Raw genomic sequence first — 11,923 nt, 5'->3', positions numbered from 1 at the left:
CCACCGACGAGACGTCTCTAACCGCAACTCACCGGCTAATTAACATAACCCACCGACGAGACGTCTCTAACCGCCACTCACCGGCTAATTAATATAACCCACCGACGAGACGCCTCTAACCGCCACTCACCGGCTAATTAATATAACCCACCGACGAGACGTCTCTAACCGCCACTCACCGGCTAATTAATATAACCCACCGACGAGACGTCTCTAACCGCCACTCACCGGCTAATTAACATAACCCACCGATGAGACGGCCCTAACCGACTGTCTCTTACCTGTCGGGTCAGGTAGACGGCGAAGCACTCGTCCATCACGCGTGTTAATAGCGAGTCCGTGACGTCTCCCACCTCCTCCTCTCCGTCCTCGGCGTGCAGCAGGGACACCCAGTCGCTCTCTGTGAAGCGGCCGGGCACGATGTCGGCACTCACCTGCGGGAGTGCAGCCACGGTCACCGCACGAGACTTCTCGGCCCGAGATTTAGACATTGTGGAACGCGCGGTGACCTGTCGATAAAATGAGACGTCAATAGAGGAGTCCAGAGAGAGAGAAGCGGCTGCCTCACATCTCCGGCGCTCTGTGCGGGCAGTCTCTCTGTTACCTGGGATACGCTCTCTCGCCCCGCTCTCGGAAGGGATGCCGCCTTACTCATTGTGCTGATGGTAGGAGACTGCTGGGAAAAGAGACAGCCATCAAAGTCCTGTCTGTCCCAGCTCACTGTCTGTCAGTCCGTGTCTCTGTCCATCCCTGCTTCCTGGGGGGTCTGCCTGTACTCTCTGAAGCGGTATCTGTCAGTCTGTCTACTTCTCTGTATGTCTGTCCCTGTATCAGATCTCCCTGTACTGTCTCTGTCGGTGTCTGTCCCAGTCTCCCATCCGTACTCCCGGCTCAGTGTGTCTCCCGTTGCTAGGTAACCTGAGCGGCGCGTTGCTGATGACGTTGCTTCCAGTCGGATATGAGTGACGATTTAGCGGGTTCGCTGCTATGGCAACGGGAGCCGGGGACACCGGGGGACCATAGAGACATCCCAGGAGACAATCAGACGGAGAGAGACGACCAGGGTATGGCAACTAGAAAGAGGGGTACAGCGCTGAGAGAGAGAGACAGAGACAGTCAGCCAGTCGTGAGAGAGAGAGAGAAAGAGAACCTACCAGCCAGCCGTGGGAGAGTGAGTGAGAGAGACAGACAGACAGACAGATAGACATCCGTGAGGGAGGGAGAGAGACATCCGTGAGGGAGGGAGGGAGAGAGAGAGAGACGTCCGTGAGGGAGGGAGAGAGAGACGTCCGTGAGGGAGGGAGAGAGAGAGATGTGAGGGAGAAGGAGAGAGAGAGAGACAGCCGTGAAGCTAGGACAGACTGCTGGGGTGCAGGTGAGAGTCAGGAACAGCTGGGAGAGACTGAGAGAGAGCACAGAGACTGCCATGGTGTCCAGCTGATACAATGTGTTTTTTTTCTTGTGTCTGTTGCAGATTAGACTTACGGTGGATCCTCCTGGTACCGGTTCTCCTGTCCGCGCCGGCCTCCGCGCCCGATCCTCCCGCTACCGGCTCTCCTGTCCGCGCCGGCCTCCGCACGCGATCCTCCCGGTACCGGCTCTCCTGTCCACGCCGGCCTCCGCGCGCGATCCTCCCGGTACCGGTTCTCCTGTCCGCGCCGGCCTCCGCGCCCGATCCTCCCGGTACCGGCTCTCCTGTCCGCGCCGGCCTCCGCACGCGATCCTCCCGGTACCGGCTCTCCTGTCCACGCCGGCCTCCGCGCGCGATCCTCCCGGTACCGGTTCTCCTGTCCGCGCCCGATCCTCCCGGTACCGGCTCTCCTGTCCGCGCCGGCCTCCGCGCGCGATCCTCCCGGTACCGGCTCTCCTGTCCGCGCCGGCCTCCGCGCGTGATCCTCCCGGTACCGGCTCTCCTGTCCGCGCCGGCCTCCGCGCGTGATCCTCCCGGTACCGGCTCTCCTGTCCGCGCCGGCCGCCGCGCGTGATCCTCCCGGTACCGGCTCTCCTGTCCGCGCCGGCCGCCGCGCGTGATCCTCCCGGTACCGACTCTCCGCGCCCAGCATGTATCGCAAGGAAAAGAGCATCCAGATGAAGAGCAGCGCCTCCGCTCTCTACAACAACCTGAGCGTCCTGCCCATCAGCGATAAGAACCTCACCTACTTCACCGCGGTCCACGGAAACACCGTCAACATGGTGAGCGCCTCCGCCGACGGCTTAAACTTCTCCCACCGGCAGCTGCAGTCCAAGGAGGGAAGTGCGGCTGTCAGCGCGTCCCTCATTACTCAGGTGAGTCTTAGTAACGTGGATCCGATCCCTTCATGGAGTGCTTCAGAGGCTCCATCAATACCGGTATCCTTCAGCCAGACTCCCAGCCCCCCGTCAGCCATGTTCTGTTGGCTGGACTCTCCCCGTCAACCCCCCCATCAGCCCTGTTGTGTCGGCTAGACTCTACCCGTCAGCCATGTTCTGTCAGCTGGACTCTGCCCATCAGCCATGTTCTGTTGGCTGGACTCTGCCCGTCAGCGCCCCGTCAGCCATGTTCCGTCTGCTGGACTCTGCCCGTCAGCGCCCCCTCAGCCATGTTCCGTCGGCTGGACTCTGCCCGTCAGCGTCTCGTCAGCCCTGTTGTGTCAGCTAGACTCTGCCCGTCAGCCATGTTCTGTCGGCTGGACTCTGCCAGCCAGCGCCCCGTCAGCCATGTTCTGTCGGCTGGACTCTGCCAGCCAGCGCCCCGTCAGCCATGTTCTGTCGGCTGGACTCTGCCAGCCAGCGCCCCGTCAGCCATGTTCTGTCGGCTGGACTCTGCCAGCCAGCGCCCCGTCAGCCATGTTCTGTCGGCTGGACTCTGCCAGCCAGCGCCCCGTCAGCCATGTTCTGTCGGCTGGACTCTGCCAGCCAGCGCCCCGTCAGCCATGTTCTGTCGGCTGGACTCTGCCAGCCAGCGCCCCGTCAGCCATGTTCTGTCGGCTGGACTCTGCCAGCCAGCACCCCGTCAGCCATGTTCTGTCTGGCTAATCCTTGCTGTTTGAAGCGTTTCGGTATAATTCTGTTTCTCCTGTGAAACGAAAGTTTTTGCCCCTCTGGGTGCCCTTTTTACCTGCCCCCGCACCTCTTTCATATGTTTCCATGGCGCTGTGTAATGGTTGTGTCTTGCAGGCTTCATGGTGCGTGTTACCCTCCCGGGTGCTGCTGGTCCTCACCTCGCAGAAAGGGATTCAGGTAAAGAAACGTCACTGAGACTAACAGGTTCTCTGCAGGGGAGGTTACTTGGTGGGGGAGGGTCTGCAGGGTAGGTTACTCATTAGGGGGAGGGACTGCGGGGTAGGTTACTCGGTGGGGGGGAGGGAGGGTCTGCAGGGGAGGTTACTTGGTGGGAGAGGGAGGGTCTGCAGGGGAGGTTACTCGGTGGGGGGGAGGGAGGGTCTGCAGGGGAGGTTACTCGGTGGGGGGAGGGAGGGTCTGCGAGGGAGGTTACTTGGTGGGAGAGGGAGGGTCTGCAGGGAAGGTTACTTGGTGGGGGGAGGGAGGGTCTGCAGGGGAGGTTACTCGGTGGGGGGAGGGAGGGTCTGCGATGGAGGTTACTTGGTGGGAGAGGGAGGGTCTGCAGGAAGGTTACTTGGTGGGGGGGAGGGAGGGTCTGCAGGGGAGGTTACTCGGTGGGGGGGGGAGGGTCTGCGGGGGAGGTTACTCGGTGGGGGAGGGAGGGTCTGCGGGGGAGGTTACTCGGTGGGGGGAGGGTCTGCGGGGGAGGTTACTCGGTGGGGGGCGAGGATGTCACAGATTTTACTAATTTCTCCTTTCTATAGATGTACGAGTCTGACGGCTCCATCATGGTGTACTGGCACTCCCTCGACGCCCTGGATACCCCACAGGGTGAGGACACACACTGCGCATGTATGTCACTGTGTCACCCTGCAGTGGGAGGGGCAGACTCTGTGTCCCATACCCCCCTTCTGTCTGTGTCACCCTGCAGTGGGAGGGGCAGACTCCGTGTCCCATACCCCCTTCTGTCTGTGTCACCCTGCAGTGGGAGGGGCAGGCTCCGTGTCCCATAGCCCCTTCTGTCTGTCGCCCTGCAGTGGGTGGGGCAGGCTCCGTGTCCCATACCCCCTTCTGTCTGTCGCCCTGCAGTGGGAGGGGCAGGCTCCGTGTCATCCTTTTATTAATTGGTGTATTTCCCCATAGCTCAGGCAGTTTTTGCCCGTGGTATTGCCCCAGCCAAGGGACAGCATATCTGCGTGGGTGAGTATCCTGCGGTATACCCTTGGTGTACTTTTGCCGTAGAAGGGAGCGACGCATGAATCTGCCCCGTGGGGGTGGGGCAGTGTGACTCCCGCTCTCTGGTTGGTTTTATTGTGTCCGCTTTGTGGCCCTCCCTGTAGGGACCTCGGCCGGTCTGGTTCTGGTGTTTGACGTTCCGGCTAAAGGCACCAACATCACCCTGGCGGAGGTCCTGGCGGAGCACCGAGACCCCATCACTGACATCGCCTGTGAGACCTGCAACGACAAGGTGAGGACCCCAACTGGGTCTTCTGGGTGTGTGACGGGGGGAGGGGAGTGGACCCTTGAGATCCCCCCGAGAACGTCTGAGCGGGGTAATCCGTGCAAGGAGGGGCATTTGGTAGTAAAGGGTGATAACTTGTTTGGGAATTTATCAGTCTGCACGATAACGGGGGGCTATTTATCAGTCTGGAGGGGTATTTATCAGTCTGCGGGGGCAGGGAGGTATTTATCAGTCTGTACTGTAATTGGGGGGCTATTTGTCAGTCTGCGGGGTAACGGGGGGTATTTCTCAGTCTGTACGGTCTCTGGGGGTATTTATCAGTCTGTACGGTCTCTGGGGGTATTTATCAGTCTGTACGGTATCTGGGGGAGGGGATATTTATCAGTCTGCGTGGTAAAGGGGGGGGTATTTATCAGTCTGCAGGGGCAGGGAGGTATTTATCAGCGCACGCTGTATTAACCCCCGCTTCCTGCCCCAGGCCGGCGGGGCTGATCTGGTGACGGCTGATGACTCCGGGGTTCTCTGCGTCTGGAAGGTGGACGAGGATTTCCGTCTCCTCACCAAGTTATCTGCGTACGGGTAGGCGGCTCACCCGTGTTACGTGTCCCCGTGTTACGTGTCCCCGTGTTACGTGTCCCCGTGTTACTTGTCCCCGTGTTACGTGTCCCTGTGTTACGTGTCCCCGTCAGTTAGTAAAGGGGTCCCGCAGAACATATAGATGTACTCTTTTTACCATCTCCTTTGCTGACTAAGCCCCTCCCATTCCGCAGGGTCACATGTTCGTCGGTGAAGCTGTGGGCGGGAATCATCGCTGCAGCCTATGGCAACGGGCAGATCCGGCTGTACGACGCGGTCACGGGGGCGCTGAACGCAGAGGTGGCCGCGCACGCCCGCTGGATCCACGCGCTCGACATAGCACCGCATTCAGGAAGGGTGAGAAGCGAATACTAATGAGCGCAGTAGGAGGAGTTACACGGCACCCCTTTATAACACCCCCAAACATACAAAATTCATACAAAGCTGCACGCTGACGGCTTGTGAATTTCACCAACAAGAAGAGTGGGGGAGAGCGCGGCAACTGCAGTTTAATGTTAGAAGAATGGGGGAGAGCGCGGCGGCTGCAGTTTAATGTTAGTAGAATGGGGTAGAGCGTGGCAGCTGCAGTTTAATGTTAGAAGAATGGGGGAGAGCGCGGCCGCTGCAGTTTAATGTTAGAAGAATGGGGGACAGCGCGGCGGCTGCGGTTTAATATTAGAAGAGTGGGGGAGAGTGCAGCGGCTGCTGTTTAATGTTAGAAGAATGAGAGAGAGCGCGGCGGCTGCAGTTTAATGTTAGAAGAATAGGGGAGAGTGCGGCGGCTGCAGTTTAATATTAGAAGAATGGGGGAGAGTGCAGCGGCTGCAGTTTAATGTTAGAAGAATGAGAGAGCGCGGCGGCTGCAGTTTAATGTTAGAAGAATGGGGGAGAGTGCAGCGGCTGCAGTTTAATGTTAGAAGAATGGGGGAGAGCACGGTGGCTGCAGTTTAATGTTAGAAGAGGGGGGAGAGCGCGGCGGCTGCAGTTTAATGTTAGAAGAATTGGGGAGAGTGCGGCGGCTGCAGTTTAATGTTAGAAGAATGGGGGAGAGTGCAGCGGCTGCAGTTTAATGTTAGAAGAATGGGGGAGAGCGCGGTGGCTGCAGTTTAATGTTAGAAGAGGGGGGAGAGCGCGGCGGCTGCAGTTTAATGTTAGAAGAAAGGGGGAGAGTGCAGCTGCTGCAGTTTAATGTTAGAAGAATGGGAGAGAGCGCGGCGGCTGCAGTTTAATGTAAGAAGAATGGGGGAGAGCGCGGCGGCTGCATTTTAATGTAAGAAGAATTGGGGGGAGAGCGCGGCGGCTGCAGTTTACTGTTAGAAGAATGGGGGAGAGTGCAGCAGCTGCAGTTTAATGTTAGAAGAATGGGGGAGAGTGCGGCGGCTGCAGTTTAATGTTAGAAGAGGGGGGAGAGTGCGGCGGCTGCAGTTTAATGTTAGTAGAATGGGGGGGAGCGCGGGGCTGCAGTTTAATGTTAGAAGAATGGGGGAGAGTGCGGCGGCTGCAGTTTAATGTTAGAAGAGGGGGGAGAGCGTGGCGGCTGCAGTTTAATGTTAGTAGAATGGGGGGGCACGGGGCTGCAGTTTAATGTTAGAAGAATGGGGGAGAGCACGGCGGCTGCAGTTTAATGTAAGAAGAATGGGGGAGAGTGCGGCGGCTGCAGTTTACTGTTAGAAGAATGGGGGAGTGTGCAGCGGCTGCAGTTTAATGTTAGAAGAGGGGGGAGAGCGCGGCGGCTGCAGTTTAATGTTAGAAGAATGGGGGAGAGTGCGGCGGCTGCAGTTTAATGTTAGAAGAATGGGAGAGAGCGCGGCGGCTGCAGTTTAATGTAAGAAGAATGGGGGAGAGCGCGGCGGCTGCAGTTTACTGTTAGAAGAATGGGGGAGAGTGCAGCAGCTGCAGTTTAATGTTAGAAGAATGGGGGAGAGTGCGGCGGCTGGAGTTTAATGTTAGATGAATGGGGGAGAGTGCAGCGGCTGCAGTTTAATGTTAGAAGAATGAAAGAGAGCGCGGCGGCTGCAGTTTAATGTTAGAAGAATGGAGGAGAGTGCAGCGGCTGCAGTTTAATGTTAGAAGAATGGGGGAGAGCACGGTGGCTGCAGTTTAATGTTAGAAGAGGGGGGAGAGCGCGGCGGCTGCAGTTTAATGTTAGAAGAATTTGGGAGAGTGCGGCGGCTGCAGTTTAATGTTAGAAGAATGGGGGAGAGTGCAGCGGCTGCAGTTTAATGTTAGAAGAATGGGAGAGAGCGCGGTGGCTGCAGTTTAATGTTAGAAGAATGGGGCAGAGCGTGCTGGATGCGGTTTAATGTTAGAAGAATGGGGGAGAGCGCAGCGGCTGCAGTTTAATGTTAGAAGAATGGGAGAGAGCGCGGTGGCTGCAGTTTAATGTTAGAAGAATGGGGGAGAGCGTGGCGGCTGCAGTTTAATGTTAGAAGAATGGGGGAGAGCGCTGCGGCTGCAGTTTAATGTTAGAAGAATGGGGGAGAGCACGGCGGCTGCAGTTTAATGTTAGAAGAATGGGGGAGAGCACGGCGGCTGCAGTTTAATGTTAGAGGAATGGGGGAGAGCGCTGCGGCTGCAGTTTAATGTTAGAAGAATGGGGGAGAGCGCGGCGGCTGCAGTTTAATGTTAGAAGAATGGGGGAGAGCGCGGAGGCTGCAGTTTAATGTTCGATGAATGGGGGAGAGCGCGGAGGCTGCAGTTTAATGTTAGAAGAATGGGGGAGAGCGCTGCGGCTGCAGTTTAATGTTAGAAGAATGGGGGAGAGCGCGGCGGCTGCAGTTTAATGTCAGTAGAATGGGGGAGAGCAGCAGCTGCAGTTTAATGTTAGAAGAATGGGGGAGAGCTCCGGTTGGGGTATTGGGGCAGTTGTACATTAAAGGCCTTCCCCTCCCCCGATGCGCTCAGGAATGTGGTGTTATCTCGCTGTCCAGGTCGAGTTCATTGTCCTCTGGTTTATTGCGGGACGCCTTTAAACATGTGACCTTTAGCAGAACCTGATTACAGACGGCTTGATGTGTACATTCCGATCCAGCGGGACCCCAACCGCTACAAATTTAGGGAGGAGTTATATGGGGGCAGATAGGAGGGGTTATAGGGGGTTATATGGGGTAATGGGAGGGGTATATCGTGTAATGGGAGGGGTATATCGCGTAATGGGAGGGGTTATAGGAAGGGGTATATGGAGTAACGGAAGGGCTTATAAAGAGGGGCATATAGAGTAATGGGAGGGGTTTATAGAGAGGGGTATATGGAGTAATGGAAGGGCTTATAAAGAGGGGCATATAGAGTAATGGGAGGGGTTTATAGAGAGGGGTATATGGAGTAATGGAAGGGCTTATAAAGAGGGGCATATAGAGTAATGGGAGGGGTTTATAGAGAGGGGTATATAGAGTAATGGGGGGTTTATAGAGAGGGGCATGTAGAGTAATGGGAGGGGTTTATAGAGAGGGGTATATAGAGTAAAGGGGGGTTTATAGAGAGGGGTATATAGAGTAATGGGAGGGGTTTATAGAGAGGGGTATATAGAGTAATGGGAGGGGTATATAGAGTAATTGAAGGGCTTATAGGGAGGGGGATATAGAGTAATGGGAGGGGAATATAGGGTAATGGGAGGGGAATATAGGGTAATGGGACATTTTTAGCGCTGCCTCAGGGGTCGCTCTCTGTCACGCTGATGGTTGCCGGCCGGCAGGATGTTGAATTCATGCTCTTCAGTGTATGGTTTCTACATACCCCGGGGCAGCATCTGTCTGTCTGACGCGTCGAGTTATTAATTAATCAATCAATCCTCTCTCTCCCACCTCCTCTATCCCTCTCTCTCTCTCTCTCTCTCACTCTCTCTCTCCCCCTCTCCTCTATCCCCCCCCCCCCCGTCTCCAGCTGCTGTCTGGGGCCGAGGACTCCTTTGTGCAGATCTGGCAGCTCAGCCGGTCAGCGGATTCGGGAGCCGTTGAGGTGAGAAGCTCAGTGGGGCAGATTTCCTGTTATCACACCAGAGCTGTTACAGATGCTGAGTGCTCTCTCTGTGTGCCTCTCCGGGCCCGCCGCCCTCCTCGGCCCGTCCCTCTCCGCGCCCGCCGCCCTCCTCGGCCCGTCCCTCTCCGCGCCCGCCGCCCTACTTGGCCTGTCCCTCTCCGCGCCCGCCGCCCTCCTCGGCCCCTCCTTCTCCACGTCCCCCGCCCTCCTCAGCCTCTCCCTCTCCGCGTCCCCAGCCCTCCTCGCCCCCCTCCCCGCCCTCCCCGCCCTGTCCCTCTCCGCAGGCACCATTCTGTCCCCCTCCGTGCGCCCCACCCTCGACCCCTCCGCGTGCCCCACCCTCGGCCCCTCCGCGTGCCCCACCCTCAGTCCCTCCCCCTCCATGCGCCCCGCCCTCTGCGTGCCCCGCCCTCAGCCCCTCAGCGTGCCCCACCCTCAGTCCCTCCCTCTCCGCGCGATAACGCTCTGTTTCCTCTGCAGCTGTAGACAAGCTTCAGTTCCTCAGCGTCTCTCTGGTTGCCTGGCCGGGTAACGCGCTGCGTCTGTCTCTTTCTAGGTTGAGCACTGTCACTCGGAGTGTGTGACTGACACTCAGATTTGTGGGGGGAGATTCTGTGACCCCCAGGGCACATCCTTCTCGGTGACCGGGTATGACCTGAGCGAAATCATCCGCTACGTCCAGATCTGACAGAGAGGGCGCTGTGTGCCCCCCACCAGGGCCCGGCGGGGCATCAGGCACCGGACCTGCCCATGGGGGAACCTCCCACATAACCCACGGGGGTAATTAATGTGAAAGCGAGACTCCTGAGCTTCCACGGGTTATCCAGGAGCCGTTTGGGAAGAACAATGTTTAGTGTAAAGCGTCACCCTGTAGAGTGTAAGCTCCTGGGACCAGCCCCCCCACACAGTCAGACGTGTCGAATTGTAGAAATAAAGCCTAATTTTCCTGTGTTGAGTGAAATAGGGTCTGTCTGTGGCTTTCCCGTCACGTGTGGATGAGTGGGAGAGGTGTAGCTCGCCCGGCTCTTCTCACCGACTGGTGGAAGACAGCTGGCCCCTGCGGTCTGCTGTCTCTCCACTGCAGGGGCCCCCGACAGCTCCCCAAATACCTTTAACCATGTGAGTAAGGCGTGCTGCGCACACGCCTGCCACTAGGTGTCTATACAGAGTTCAGTGGCCCATCACTCTCAGCCACGGGAGACCCCGGAGAAATGTGTGCCGTGAAATGTGTTTCATTCATCAGGACCCTGCGAGACCCTCTCAGTGTGTTTGTGTTGTGGGGGGATGGGCGCTTCACTGCACTGGAAAATGCCCACCCTGAGGGTTAAAGTGCCCTCCTCTCTCCCGTCCATTCTCTCTCCCGTCCATTCTCTCTCCTCTCTCCCGTCCATTCTCTCTCCTCTCTCCCGTCCATTCTCTCTCCGATCCTCTCTGTCTCCTCTCTCCCGTCCATTCTCTCTCCGACCCCCTCTGTCTCCTCTCTCCCGTCCATTCTCTCTCCGACCCCCTCTGTCTCCTCTCTCCCGTCCATTCTCTCTCCGATCCTCTCTGTCTCCTCTCTCCCGTCCATTCTCTCTCCGACCCCCTCTGTCTCCTCTCCCGTCCATTCTCTCTCCGACCCCCTCTGTCTCCTCTCTCCCGTCCATTCTCTCTCCGACCCCCTGTCTCCTCTCTCCCGTCCATTCTCCCTCCTCGCTGGGGTCAAAAAGACACGGAGGGTGATTGTCATAGAAAACGTTTATTGGGTAAATGGCGGTGAGCGGAACGCGCCGGTGAGCGGAACGCGCCGGTGAGCGGAACGCGCCGGTTCGCCGGTCAGTCTCGCCGCATACAAAGGGTGCGTTAGTTATATAAAAACACACTTGAGTTTAAGTAGAAAGAGCCCTTGGATTGAGGGAAATCTCCCCGTTCCCTCTGCTCCGGGGGGGGGACCCCTGACCCGCTCTCTTCATGCTTCCAGCCCCATGCTGGAGCATAATCTGTGTCCTGTTAACCCTGCGGCTTCCTATACCCCAGTTAACACTGTCTGTAGGGCTCTGTTTGTTTGAATGCTTCACGTATGTAAGGCATGCACATGTATGAAAGGAAATAGGTTTGCACCTCACTGGTACCGCGTAGCCGCCAGAAAAAACAACCAATCACAACACTCCATACAACCGTTCACCTGGAAAAGAGCCATTCAATATCTACCAAAAAAACCCACCCAATCAGAAAGCTGCTTACAAGTTGTAGCCAATGAGTAGAGTCCAACCGGCTGTAACCTGGGGAAAGGCGGAAAACCGGACATCCGAAACGTACCGGACATCCTGTGGCTTCCGACTCGGAGGCGACGGCGTTTCATCTGGAAGAATCTATGGCGACGCCAGACACCGGATGTCCGTGCCAATGCCCGCCTCGCCCCGGGATTACACTGGGCTGATTGGAAGGAGAACCCGCAGGCCGCCTCTCCTCACTGCTGGCGCATGGGGATCATGGAGCAGAGGGGGCCTTCCTGGCTTTCCCACCCACCATTTTTGCATTAACAATGTAGAGGGGTGAGACTAGTCCCCCACTGGTGGGGTTACAGGGGTGAGAATAGCCCCCCACTGGTGAGGTTAGAGGGGGTGAGACTAGCCCCCCACTGGTGAGGTTAGAGGGGGTGAGACTAGTCCCCCACTGGTGGGGTTACAGGGGTGAGAATAGCCCCCACTGGTGAGGTTAGAGGGGGGTGAGAATAGCCCCCACTGGTGGGGTTAGAGGGGGTGAGAATAGCCCCCACTGGTGAGGTTAGAGGGGGTGAGAATAGCCCCCACCGGTGAGGTTAGAGGGGGTGAGAATAGTCCCTACTGGTGAAGTTAGAGTGGGTGAGAATAGCCCCCACTGGTGAGG

The 11,923-nt window shown here is 57.5% G+C and overlaps 1 protein-coding gene across 1 annotated transcript; it reads left to right on the top strand.

Annotated features, from left to right (window-relative positions):
- The first annotated feature begins 1,870 nt into the window (after nucleotides 1-1,870).
- On the top strand, nucleotides 1,871-9,992 carry WDR54 (WD repeat domain 54). Its single transcript, XM_053458024.1, has 9 exons — nucleotides 1,871-2,286; nucleotides 3,157-3,219; nucleotides 3,807-3,873; nucleotides 4,186-4,242; nucleotides 4,383-4,510; nucleotides 4,983-5,083; nucleotides 5,275-5,437; nucleotides 8,960-9,034; nucleotides 9,612-9,992. The coding sequence occupies exons 1-9, from the start codon at nucleotides 2,062-2,064 to the stop codon at nucleotides 9,741-9,743; spliced, it is 1,011 nt and encodes a 336-aa protein (XP_053313999.1). The 5' UTR covers nucleotides 1,871-2,061; the 3' UTR covers nucleotides 9,744-9,992.
- Nucleotides 9,993-11,923: the final 1,931 nt, after the last annotated feature.

Source organism: Spea bombifrons, chromosome 1, assembly GCF_027358695.1.
Source record: "Spea bombifrons isolate aSpeBom1 chromosome 1, aSpeBom1.2.pri, whole genome shotgun sequence".
NCBI lineage: Eukaryota > Metazoa > Chordata > Amphibia > Anura > Pelobatidae > Spea > Spea bombifrons.
The sequence above is the reverse complement of the archived record's forward strand: the minus strand, read 5'-3'. Positions and strand labels throughout refer to the sequence as shown.